This window comes from Primulina eburnea, chromosome 6 (assembly GCF_022965805.1).
Source record: "Primulina eburnea isolate SZY01 chromosome 6, ASM2296580v1, whole genome shotgun sequence".
NCBI lineage: Eukaryota > Viridiplantae > Streptophyta > Magnoliopsida > Lamiales > Gesneriaceae > Primulina > Primulina eburnea.
This window is the reverse complement of record NC_133106.1, coordinates 2,774,225-2,788,276: the sequence shown is the minus strand read 5'-3', so window position 1 is coordinate 2,788,276 and position 14,052 is coordinate 2,774,225. Positions and strand designations below refer to the sequence as shown.

The 14,052-nt window shown below is 36.8% G+C and overlaps 1 protein-coding gene across 1 annotated transcript; it reads right to left on the bottom strand.

Annotated features, from left to right (window-relative positions):
- Window positions 1-3,188: 3,188 nt before the first annotated feature.
- On the bottom strand, window positions 3,189-7,595 carry LOC140833765 (F-box/LRR-repeat protein 17-like). The gene is made up of 11 exons (XM_073198147.1): window positions 6,855-7,595; window positions 6,436-6,537; window positions 5,563-5,707; window positions 5,283-5,467; window positions 5,083-5,187; window positions 4,816-4,913; window positions 4,502-4,722; window positions 4,334-4,400; window positions 4,160-4,245; window positions 3,640-3,738; window positions 3,189-3,481 (listed from the first exon to the last, which is right to left on the bottom strand). Exons 1-11 carry the CDS (start codon window positions 7,448-7,450, stop codon window positions 3,416-3,418), a joined length of 1,770 nt encoding a protein of 589 aa, XP_073054248.1. The 5' UTR covers window positions 7,451-7,595; the 3' UTR covers window positions 3,189-3,415.
- Between the last annotated feature and the right edge of the window lie 6,457 nt (window positions 7,596-14,052).

The window sequence follows — 14,052 nt, the reverse complement described above, 5'->3', positions numbered from 1 at the left end:
GCGCGTGTGGTGTGTTTTGCTTAGCTCGCTGTCTTGCGTCGTTCCAGTGGCCATTAATGGACCATGGCACGACCTAGACATCTTGGGGTGTGGTATGGACCATGGCTAAGGGCCATAGGCCAAACCAGATCCACACCAAGCCACCCAAGAACCGAAACCAAATGCTGTCAAATGAAGGGGCCGAGAGGGGCACTTGTGTTGCTTCTGTCCAAACGACTTGGGACATGGCTCAAGCCACTTAGGGCCGACTTGACCACGTCCTATGCTTGCTAGGGAAGGGTCCTAGCCATGGTTACTGGCCCTAGGCCAGCCATGGCTCGAAATCTAACCAAACAAGCCGAGACCCACAAGCTGTCAAAAATCAAGGGCCGAGAAAGGGGAGGGGCTGTTGTGATGTTTTTATTAAAAACCGAGGAGCCATGGACCAAGCCACCAAAAGGGCGACTTAGTCACGTCTTAGACATGCTAGGGGAGTGATCCAACCATGGCTATGAGCCCTAGGGCAGCCAAGATCAGATCCAATCCCCTTGACAGCAAATTCTGAATTTTCGAAGCACATAAGATGCAAGGGGGAGGGTTGCTGTCATTTCTGAATTTCCAGCGGCAAGGGCTTGAACGAATGGACTAATCTGATCCTAATGCATCCTATTACGTATATAGAAGTCGCCATGGGAGCCTGGAGTCGATCCACAACCTGAAACTCACGAACCAACAGAAAACGTGAAGCATGAAGAACAAAAATCTGCATGTGTTTCCTTAAAAATTCTGTGCTGTATTTCGTTTTTGGCATGGAAGGGTGATCATGAATCATGAAAATAATGTTAATATGACTTGATTGAGGTTTAGAAAAACATATGTACATGCCTGGATTTTTCGTTTGAAAGAAAACGAAAAGAACGAGACGTTACGACGCGGAGGAGTGGAGCGCTTTTCCTTCCTTCTTTTCTCTCTTGGTGCACACGATTTTCTCCCTAAGAACACTACTGAAAACTCACGTTTTCTAGATCTGCAATGGAGCTGCTGTTTTCGTGCAAGGGAGAGGGGAGAAGGTGATCTAGATATGGAGGGGAGATCCAAAATAAAAGGGATAAAGAGAGGCCAAGTCTCAACAAACTTTTCTTTGAATTTCAAATGAAGTTGATATCAAATCTGAAATTTTGTGTATCTAGCAAGTGATGGCCGATAATTCTAGTTAACTAGACTAGGAACATGCTAATTAATTAATTAAAATGTGCTCCCAAAAATCCTAGACTTAAATTGCTAATTAAATTCAAATATGGGATAATAAAGTGATAAGGAAATTAATTGTTTAAACAAATCAAGGTGGCCGAAAATTTTAGGATAAATAGGGAGGAAAATATTTTCTTAAACCTTGCACTTTAAATCTCTAGTGTTTAATTTACCCAATAAATATTTTATGGAATTAAGAAACTAATTATCTAACTTATTTACTATTCTATCTCAACTTAATTGGATAATCCCATAAACTTTATTTTACACTAGAATCACATATTAATTAGCTTAAATAAATTCTAGTAATAATTCCAAATTATTAAATTTATCTCTATGCTCCAACTCCGGTCCGACCTCACTGAATTTACTGAAAAGCTAAAAATCAAGCTACTGAACTGAAATAATAAAATAATTAACTTCAAAGAAATGCATTAAAATAAACATGCACTGAAGTCAATTAAATTTTAAAATAATAGAATTATGCATGGCTTATACGTAGACTGATTTACGGGTTCTACAATAGGATTACTAAATGATTGACACGTAAATGATAAAATAAATGACTATTTACAGATTAATATGTTATGCCAAAATCCTTGTCCTGTTTGGTTTGTTTTTTATGTGTGTGATTACCTACTCCATTAACTTTATTGTACCAAAACTACCCTTTCCTATTTTTGTTTCATTACTAAATTCCCACCCACTTCTGTACGCTATTTTCACATTTCCTTCCAAAACATTCGTCCACACAATCTGTTCGAAGAAAACCCTACCACACAGCAACGTAGATATTTCGTCATCGATGTACGCCTTCTTCCCCAAAATGTGTGGATCTTGAATTTCTGCTGCTGAATCATACATCTGAAGGCGTGGATTTCGTATTCCGCACGTTAATCTTCCGTCGATAATCCACCGGAAAATGTAGCAGAAACATTTTTCTGCTTACGCAAAAGATTTAACAGAAAGAAAGTGCATTTAACGAGACGCTGCGCGCTTTCGGATATTTCCGAAAAATTTAGCACGGTATATCAAACAAATGTAATATTCAGAAAATTGCTTTCCGGAAACAGCTACTGCATATTCAATTGGGAGACAAAGAATTTCAATACACAAAGAACCTGATTTCAGAAGAAGAGGAACGGATTCAGTGAGAAACCCTAAAGTGCACTCCGGTCTTCGTCCATACCTTGTTCTTTAGCTGGGCCAGTACTCTGATGTTTTGATTTTGACGTCGGTTGTCAAAGGGTATTATAGGAAAGTGGCGTGTGATAGAGATGAGGACTAATAATAATGTCATTGGACATGGGTTAAAATTAACCTGCCTTGTCCCACTTTGTCCCTTGCACAAGAGATTGAGTTGGTTTAATTAAATTTGAACCAAGCAAGGGATCAGGCTGGAAAAAATTAGTGAATCACACCTAATCATGCCTACCAAGCACAGCATAATAGTATAATTCTAATCTTTTAAATAATATACCTACATAAGATGCATATCAAGTATCTCTCTTCCCAATAAACTTGTTCCTTGCAATCCGCATAAATCGAATATGTGATCTTGACTCTAATATTAATTGTAAGATCAAGCGTTTGACGTTTTACCGCAAACTATATATAACAGTAATGATACTAGCAGTCCAAAGAACGTGAAATAACACTAGAGCCGTTGATTTGCTTGTTTAAAATCATACACCTTTGGTTTAATATAAGATTCTATATGCAATTTATTCCACAAATGGTTGAAAATGAATAAATTGTCACATTGTCATTAAGCATGCTGGAATTCTGACAAAAAGCCCACTTCTTAGTTTGATTTTATTAAGATGTTTTTTCAAATTGTTCTGAATTTTATAATTCATTGGATGGATACTCTATGAAAATGTGGCAAATTTAAAGGCAATAACTATTCCGCAGGAGAAATTATATATAAAATTTGAATTTTTTGATCACAGCAGCATCTATCCCTCTGAGGGAGAATACAACATTTTTGGTTGCAGAGTAAATATTTGAATTTATCTTATTAGAATCTAGTCTATGGAACCTTTGTTGAACAAGAAGAATTGTATTCAAGTTTTTACACCACATGCAAAGGCATAACAAGCCTCGATAAATTGCATGAACTATAATCCAGGTAACATCCTTCCAAGCTAAACAACACACAAGCAAACATTGTTACCCCATTCGACTAACTTGCAACCACCACACAAGGGCGTTTTACGCTCATTCTCCGTTTCTTGTCGTCATCAAAATGCTGCAAAGGCGGACCAGAAGTGAGGCACATTGGAAATTGGTAAATGAGAGATTTTTAACATATTCAAGAAAATACGACAAAATCACTTAAACTTTTACCAGATTGTTACTTGTCAAAACCATTTCAAAGATTATAAGATGGAAGGATTGGAGTTGTACCTGAGGGCTGTAAAAACATGGGACCTGGACTCGTTTCGAGCCATCAGGCATACGTTTTGAAGGAAAATGATTTTCTATAGTATGAGAGCTGTCGTTGACCTACATGAAAGACAGAGTTCAACAAGCAGAATACGAAACAATAACATTTATTCCTTGCTACTGAAACTATAAACAGACTAGTTAATTTTATGTCAAATGACTTATCAAGACAATCTTCCTAGAATTCCTGAAACTATGATTGTACATGGATAATAACTGTGAAAAAGATAGAGTGGTGCATTTGAGTGAGTGAAACAGTAAAAAATAGTATAGGCATTATGTATAGGCATATAGTTGGAGCGCAAGTGATTATCACAAATAAATTTGAAAATAGATGAATGTTTACGCCGATTACTATATCTCGTCGAATTTTTAGCTGCTTTGGTAAATCAGTAAGAGACAAATACATTTTATCCTCCAGTCATATTGCATTGAAAGATTATAATCCACGATGGAGAAACTTAGGTAATCACGTTGCTACCTGATTTTCTATTGTTTTGACCAGCATATCATGGCAATCAGATGCGTGTACACTTTCTAATTCGGGGCATTGAAGTAGCAATCTCTCTGGTGTCAAGTGCAAATTGTTACAACATATAAAAAGAAAACCCTGGCACCTAAACAGTAGTATGTTAAAATGAATGGGATGAACTACCTGGATGTAGATTTCTACAAGAATTGAGGTTCAAATCTTTAAGATGAGGACAGTTCAGATATAAGGCCTGCATATTTCAAAAGAATCATGCTTACTTTAGAATGAAATTCATGCAAGACTTCAGCAAGAGGTAAAAATAAAGTACACTTGCAAGCAGAAGAATCTTACATCCAAGCCAGAACAACCCCATAAGCTTAGCTTCTTCAATCGATCATGTTTGATAATTAGCTTCTGGTATACAAGGTGCAACTTGCTGTTGGGTTTTTCATGTAAACTAGAGTCATAATCCTCTTCATCGGTACAGTTTGGCGAACTGGGATCACATATTGTCATTCCACAGTCCAAGAGTTCCAGACAGGGCAATTGAGCAGCAGCAAATTGAATCCCACCTATAGATGAAGTATCCACAGAGACGTTCAACATAGAACATAAAAAAGTGAATCATTAAATGCAATAATTTTATCACGAAAATTGAGGATTACTTGAAGTGATGTTGGGACATAGAGCAAGTAGAAGTTTTGATAATGTCTCCGGAAAGACGTTGCAGATCATTCCAATGCCACTGTCTGTGATGCTCGACCTAATATAAAGCAAATAAAGACAAGAAAATATACGATTTATTCACTTATCCATTGGGGTAAAAATAAATAAAATACGCATCGACGGAGATATTTGTCCTGTCAGTAACAAAATGCACATTTCCATATTTCAAGCCCATAGTGAAAATACAGCCAGGGCTGGAAATATACCCACTCAGATCAAGTAATTCAAGCTTTGGGTAGCTTGAACATATTGATGCTACTGATCCATCAGTTATTGCTGATCCGAGTAAGAGAGACAGCATCCTCAATGCCCTAGAATTTAAAGCAATGTCACATTTTTCATTGAACTCAATCAGAAGCATTCATTAAACAAATTAATTGTCATGTCATATCTAAACAAAACCAACCTCAAATTTGCAGCTGTTAGAGATAGCACGGCAGCATGTGAAAGCCGAATTGAAGCAATGTGGATGTTTTGCAGCATTGGGCAGCTTCTTCCCAGAGCATCCATAACAGCTGTAAGATCTGTGTTATTATTTTCTTGTTGGGAGAAGCCCAGAGAAATCTCCTTCAAATTTGGTAAATTGAAGGCCTATGCAAGATTGTGAGCAAAAATCGCAATGGTTAAAATGAAACAGATGAAGTAGACATGATCACAAACATACGCTGAATCTGAAGAGTAAGTACCGTTTTCGAGAGCGAGTGAAGATCTGAGAGCCAAAGCGTAGACAGAGTGTTCGAAAAAAATACAAAACTCCCAAGGTTACTGCATCCTTCCATCTTGAGACTGGTGAGGCATCTTTTATCAGCAATAAAACGACTTAACTCCTCCCTGATTTGAGTCATATGATGGATGTTTAGGTAGTTCGAAGATGAATAATCTAAAACTTCTTGAGAAGGATATGCTATCATTATCAACATGTACAGAAACATAGAGATAAATATAATTGGTTTCAATTGTTATCTATACCAGGAAAATATCCAAGCAAGAGTTTGAATCAGTTAGTTGAGCTCTAAACTGGCAAACTAATTAGATTAAACTTTTGTCAACTAAGAAATCTGAAGTTAAATTCTACCGAAAATTAAAAAAAAATACATTATAGATACCTAGAACATCACTTTTTAATAAAACCAACTGCAACCAACCCATAACAATCTCCACTCAAGCCAACTATATAAATCTGTAATTATTATATAGATTCACGCTTTTCTGTGCATCTACATGTCCATAAATGCCATGTAATTTCAGTAAATAACGAAGCGAACTGACAACTTTGAGCCGACAGATAATTGCACAGGGTGAATTCAAGAAGAAATAAAGCACACTGGAGAAAGGTCGGCTCCGGGTCTCAAGAAGCCACGTTCTTCCTTCTCTTACCATTTTGGGTTATGATTTGTGAAGAAATTACAGGTCTTTTCAATGTATAGATCAAGATCAACTATAATACCTAAAAACAATTCCAATGCAAGACATAAGAGATGGAGAAAACCCTTGAACTATTTCAATCACTAAAAGATTGTGAGATTCATACATCAACAACGAAGGCTAGAAATCAATACCCGGAGATCCGATTGACGGAGGTATGAGCTGTGAAAATCTGCATCGACTGCAAATTAGGACATGAGAAGGCAATGCACGCCAGCATTGTTGCAACAAAATCACTGGAAACCAAGAGCAACACACATAATCAAGATCAAGAATCAATCAGTTGGTCAAATATTGTATGAATTACAAGTCGTTAGTCATCATAATTGTTTCAATGAAACATTATCTAGATTTTCCCAACTAATCAATGAGTTTCAAATAAAATTTTTAGATCCAATGATTCCTCATTGAATGTTTTAATTCGCTTACAAAATGTTCTGAATTATGCACTTTTAAGTTAGCATTTCTGTTATATCAAATTATTTTTGAGTTTTCTCGTGTGAAATCTGTACATAAAAGCTTAGATCTGATCATCAGCCACCATGATCCCGACCTTTCGATTCTAAGAATAAGTTTAACGAGTCCAGTGCATTTCTGCATCACGGATCCAAGAAATCCTATCTGGGCTTTCGCCGGCACCCCAAGTCGGAGCTCTTCCGTCCCCCGCCAAATCCTCTGAGTAGCATGCCTCCACCCCTTACACACCCCGGCTGCGGACATCAACCCCGAGGGCGGTAACCTCCGCAGCACCTCCCACATACAAGTCATAGGCAATACCCGACTACAAGCGTTTGGATCGGGATCATCAACCCACTCCGCTTTCGACTCCTCCGCCGAGACAGCTACAGTAACATCGTCAAACGATAGAGCCCGCCGACGCATCGGCGGAGGCAGCGAACGGGCCACGGACAGAGGAGAACTGTCGTCCAGTTTCGCTGACACAACCGCAGAGGCGGATGCGGTAGACGTGTCAGCTCCTGGAGTGCAGACAGAGGGGACTTCCTCCTCGTTTTTCGACAGTTGACACGAGTGTCCCTTCTTGGGGAACCCGCATCGACCGCAGCTATAGTTCCCACGTTTCTTGCCACGTTTAACGGCAAAAACACCGTCGGGGATGGTGGTGGCAGGATGGGGTAGGTGGCCGCGCATTTTCTGCTGTCCCAGAAGTCACAGTAGAGAGGAGTAGGCGGATGAACAAGTGAAGGGACAGAGGAGGGGGTGAGGAAGAGCATACTGTGGGGAGAAATAAAGGGCGGGGAAAGGCGCGCGCGAGGGAAAAAAGCAAACTTGGCGCCTCAGTTTTGAAAATTATGGAGCAACCCTACTATGCTATCACAATTCACACACGGGTGTCCGCATAAGCGTACATAAACTCCAATCCAAGATTTCCGATCGGCCCGTCTATTTTACATATGTAAGAAATGGAAAAAACTTGTGTGAGAAGGTCTCACGGGTCAAATTTGTGAGACGGATCTCTTATTTGGGTTATTCATGAAAAAAGTCAAATTTGTGAGACGGATCTCTTATTTGGGTTATTCATGAAAAAATATAATTTTTTATGCTAAGAGTATTACTTTTTATTGTGAATATGGGTAGGGTTGACTCGTATCACATATTAATCGTGAGACAGTCTCACATGAGACCCACTCGTAAGGAATATATTATTCGACATATAATAAAATATATGTAATATAACCAAATCCGTATAAAATGCAAATTTGTGTTTAATCAGAATTAAGTGTTGTGCCAGATGTAACATCTCGGACAACATACATCGGAAAATTAAAGTTTGTAACACAAATTTACTTGAAATAAATGTGTGGACAAGATTAAATTTGTAAATACTTGTGCGGTGCCTTATGACAAAAATTAATCACTAGAAAACCAAAATGTTTACACAAAAACCAATCACTAACGACTAAGACTAAAATCAATTTTCTCAACACGTTGAGAAAATAAAAGCTTTTTAAAATAACCAAGAGTAATAAAACGTCAACAAGAAAGCAAAAAAGTGATGTCAAAAGAGGAGGCACGAAAACGATCTTCAGCCAACTTCGTCGCGGATGTTGTCTGCAGATGTCATCAACATTCAAGGCAACACACGATCGCCACTTTTCAAAACAACACGATCCTTGATGACTTATTTCTCTGATATTCACGGCGTGCACAAGTGCATGTATATTTGATCAAGAAGAAGAAGCCACCACAAAAATCTCCCACGAAAATCACCTCCACGAAAAACTATCTCCACGAAAAATCCTACACGTGAACTCTCCGAATTTCTCTCTTCTCTATTCTCTCTTTTCTCTTCTCTCTTCTATGATTTTTCTTGACGGAAATCTATAAGATATGATATACAAGAATTCTATTAGAAACAAAATCAATAATATCATATCATGTAAATAATTATCATAAATATTATATCTAGAAGATCTTTATCATAAAGATAATACCTAGAAAGATAAAATTCAATATTTTACACAATCTTAACATAATTATCTAGAAATGCAAAACCATAATTAAATATTAAATATCACATCAACAAAAAAGAATATATCTTGAGAAATAAATTTAATATGGAAAATATATTTCCCTTCAATCTCCCCATTTTTGCCCACAACATCTATGAATGATCAGGCAGAACACATGCTGAGAGATTTTCTAAGGTTGGAGAATCTCTCAAAGTCTAATGCTTTTGTAAATATGTCAGTCAATTGGTCATTTATACCAACAAATTCAATTCGAATCAATATTTTTTCTACTGAGTTTCGAATAAAGTGGTGTCGAATGTCAATGTGTTTAATTCGAGATTGTTGTACTGGATTTTTTGAAATATTGATTTCACTAGAATTATCACAGTACACAATTAAAGTTTCACTCTTAAGCCCATAGTTTTCTATCATTTGGTTCATCCATAAAAGTTGAGAACAAGAACTTCCAGCTGCAACATATTCAGATTAAGCAGTTGAAAGTGACACACAATTTTGTTTCCTATTATGCCATGAGATCAAATTATTTCCAAAATAAAAACAACCTCCAGATGAACTTTTTCTATCATCTAAATCACCAGCCCAATCTGCATCAGAAAATCCTACCAAATTAGAATTGGTTTCTTGAGTGTACCATAATCCTAGGTCAATAGTTCCTGCTATGTAACGTAAAATGCGCTTCACAACTTTCAAATGAGAAATTTTAGGATTAGATTGATATCTAGCACATAAACATACACTAAACATGATGTCAGGGCAACTGGCTGTCAAATACAGGAGGCTACCTATGATGCTGTGGTATAGAGTGTTGTCAACATTTTCGACAACATCATCTTTGCACAATTTTTCACTCGATCCTGTAGGAGTTCTCATGTGTTTGGCGTTTTCATTTGCAAATTTCTTAACCAAATTCTTAGCATACTTACTTTGACACAAAAATATGTCATCATGCACTTTTTTAATTTGCAAGCTAAGAAAAAAACTTAACTCATCAACCATGCTCATTTCAAAGGTAGATGACATACGCTCAACAAAATCATTAGCATGCTTTTGAGATGAAGAACCAAAGATTATATCATCAACATAGACTTGACAAATAAGAATCTCACATTTGGATTTCTGAATAAAAAGAGTTTTTTCTACCTCACCTCGTTTGAAGCCAATTTCAAGAAAATATTATGTCGATCTTACATACCATGCACGTGGTGCTTGCTTCAACCCATAGAGAGCTTCTTCAATTTGTAGACATGATCCAAATGATGTGGATCCTCAAAACTCTTAAGTTGTCTAACATACACTTATGCACTAAAAACCCATTTAAAAACGCACTTTTAACATCCATTTGAAAAGGCTTGATTTTCATGTAGCAGGCAATGGCTAGCAATGGTCGAATTGACTCAATACGGGCTACAGGAGCAAAGTTCTCATCGAAATCAACCCCCTCAACATGTGTGTACCCTTATGCAACTACCTTGCTTTGTTTCTAATGATGTTTCCTGACTCATCGGTTTTATTCTTGAATATCCATTTTGGAGATATGACTGTGGCAGAAGACAGAAGATGGGTATGAAAATTTCTGTGGGGACCCGGACGCTAATCATCTTCTTTAATCGTGATTGGGACTAATTAATCAATTATAATAAACAGAGTCTAATTTTTTTTTTAAAAATGCGGAAGGTAATGGAATCAAACTCCTATACATATCAGTATAAAAATATAAATCTGGTAAAATATACAATCATACATATCTCAGGTTCAACAACTAACTATCAAGTGTTTAAACCCTATCTCTAGTCCAAGTCCGTAGTCTCCACTCTAACTCGATCTTTCTTCACCTCTGTGACCCTGTACCTGTCCCACCTGTTGTCATGCACACATACAAACAAGACAACAGCCGGATAACTCCGGTGAGATATAAATATCCCAATATAAACAATGTATTAAATGCAATCATATAAATCATATATAAAAGCATAAACAAACATCAAAACATGTATCTAATCTGACTACATGAATCAATGACTCGTGATCTATCTTATCTTATCTCAAATCTAGGGATCCCAATCTAATTTAGACTTTGGTATTCTGTATCGAGTGTCTGAGATAGACGTCGATCTACATCTAAGGCTCTTCGATACACCGTAAGTCTAGAGTCTTATCGGTTCTGAGAAAAACTCGGCGGTTCTGTCCTAGCTAGGCTGTCTGCCCTAGACTCGGACTCTGACTCTGTTCTAAGTCAATACATTAACATATCAATCTGATAATCTGCAAATATCAATGCAATAAAGTAAAGTATGTGATTTAGGGAAACTCAAGTCAAACCTAACTCGAGTTGTGCAATCCCGAATCAACATTTATTTATACCTGTCTTGCTGTCGATCTGATACAATCAAAGTCTTGATTCAAAGTGTGTCACTGTTCAATCTGGAAATGACAATATCAATGTATTCTGTATCAATATTCTAATCAAATCACAACGTCTCTGTTTTATCAAATTCTGATAGTACAACAGTACAATCTTGCGATACTGATAATACTATATCAGTCTATATCAATTCCAATAATTTACAATCAACCACTGTACCAATCTGATATCAATTCTAATCAATTTCATTCTGAAATTCATAACAATTCCATATGATATCCGTTTCTCAATCTGACTTCGATTCTACGTTGTCTAACATGTCAAGAACAACATATATGACGTGTATTCAATTCTAACAACATCATAATTTCCAAACATGTCAAAACGTAGTAAAATTACGTCCAGTTGTAGCCTACGTTGCTAGGAACTCGATACCGAAGTCGGATTCAAAATCAGACGGACGGATTTCTCACAAAAGGCGTAAGGATTTTCGATACAATTCCTCAGACCCTTTTTTCGACTTTCCTGACTGATTTTCGAAGAATTTCGTACATATATATATCAATGCATGCAACAGCGAGGTGGCACGATTTTCCGCACAACACGTCGCACCGCGGGTGCGGTAGGTGTAAGACCGCGGGTGCGCTGCGTGTATTAATCCATATCCATTTTCCAGAAGTCAAGACCGCGGGTGCGGTCATGTTTGCACCGCGGGTGCGGTCCTGCACCGCGGGTGCGGTCTTGTTTTTACCGCGGGTGCGGTCTCATCTCGAATAAAATTTCCTACCCTACTGGACATCGACTGCGGGTGCGGTCTAACCATGAACGCGGGTGCGGTGTTGCTTCGGCAACACATTCTAAAATTCAGAATAAATGGCCGCAGATTATCTTAAATCATGTCTAAATTGGCCCTTTCGTAATCACGTTAAATTATAAGTCAATAATCCTTGATTACCAGTGATTAATTCTCGGGCATTACAATTTCGATGTTCTTTTGGTTAGTACAGAGAAGGCAGAAATGGATTGGATCTTGGAATCGAGATGTTCTTTGCACATAAGCCAGTGCAGGGACTGGTTTCAGAATTTTTCTAAAGTGGATGGTGGAAAGGTTCAGATATGCAATAATGTTTCATGCCAGGTGGAAGGATTTGGGACAATTTTGATCAAATTGGCTAATGGAACATTAAAAATATTGATTGTGTAAGATATGCCCTCGGGTGAAAAGTAACTTGGTTTCTTTAGGGATATTGGATCAACTTGGTTATGAGTTCAAAGCCAAGAATGGTGTCTGTATAGTCACAAAAAAAGTGATGAAAGTAATGAAGGAGTCACGAAAAATGAACTTTTACATATTAAAAGGTAATACTTCTAAAGAATTCAATGCTCTCACTGCTCAAACTAACATGGATAAAACCAAGTTATGACATCTGAGATTGAGCCATATCAGTGACATGGACCTTACTCAGCTAAACGAACAAGGAGATTTTAGGAAGGATAAAATAAGCAAATTGGACTTGTGTGAACAATGTCGTTGTGAAACATACAAGGGTCAAGTTCAACTAGTCAAAACATACCACTAAAAGCACTCTTGACTGTATCGGATGTCTGAGACCCCTCAAAGACGACTTATGATGCAAATCTGGTCATGCATGAAAAACAAATACGAACTAGACTTAGTCGAACCCTCACTTCAATGAAGAAAAAGATTCTCGTAGACAACGATTTTTATCTTTGAAACAAGCAATGTGTAAGATATATTGTCCGACATATACTATTAAATAATAAAAACATCAGTATGGGATGTAAAATCGTGAATTTGTGTTTTATCAGAATTAAGTGTTGTGTCAAATGTTACAACATTTAAGACAACATGCAGCGGAATATTATATTTTGTAACACAAATTGACTTTAAATAAATAGATGGATAAGATTAAATTTGCACAAGTATAAATATATGTGATGTGCCTTATGACAAAAATTAATCACTAGAAACCAAATTGTTTACAACAACCTATCACTAGTGATTACTAATAAAAACAATTATCTCAACACTTTGAGAAAATAAAAGCTTTCTAAAACAATCAACAATAATAAAATATCAATTAAGAAAGCAAAAAAAAAAAAAAAAGTGTGATGCCAAAAGAGGAGCCACGAAAACAATCTTCAGACAACTTCGTTACGGATGTTGTCTGCAGATGTCCTCAACATTCACGGCAACACGCGATCACCATTATTCAAAAACAGCACGATCCTTGATAAATTATTTCTCTGATGTTCACGTCGTGCACAAGTGCGTATACATATATGTTCGTGTGGGAAGAGAGAGTTTTCCCAGTGTCCTCGATATCTTAATTATAGGTGTAGAATTTTTCTCCTCAAGGAAACCTCAAGGAAACCTATCACACAAGGAAAATAAGAGTTTAATTAGAAATAAACTCTTTCTAAACATTAATATCATATCTCATTAAATCATAATCATAAATAGCATATCTAAAATATATTTTTTTCTTATTTATCTCATTATCTTATAAAGGCAAAATCCATATTAAATATTATAATCAATTAAGTCAACAAGGAAAAGATATTGCTAGTGAAATAATTTAAACCAAGAAATATATCAACTAAATTCGGAAATATTATTTCCCTTCAAACTCCTCATTTTTGGCTTTCTTGGACAAATGAGATCAGACTCATTTATCCTTGTTTAGCTCAAATCATCTCCTCCTGAGTTAGAGAATTTTTCTCCCCTGGTTAAAATAAAGTTAGCACGGGTGTTGTTAGAATTATTGGCAACACTTGAGACAACACCTGCATCATTCCATTAGCAGTTGACTGAGTAAATACATCAGGCGCAAAAACAAAACATAAACAGAAACATCAGCAAGATAAAACAGCAA

Coding starts and splice junctions, on each gene's coding strand:
- LOC140833765 (XM_073198147.1), bottom strand. CDS start 7,450: ATGCGCGGCCACCTACCCCATCCTGCCACCACCATCCCCGACGGTGTT. Junction 5,188..5,282: donor CTAACAGCTGCAAATTTGAG/GTTGGTTTTGTT, acceptor TTTAAATTCTAG/GGCATTGAGGATGCTGTCTC. Junction 3,482..3,639: donor CATGTTTTTACAGCCCTCAG/GTACAACTCCAA, acceptor CCGCCTTTGCAG/CATTTTGATGACGACAAGAA.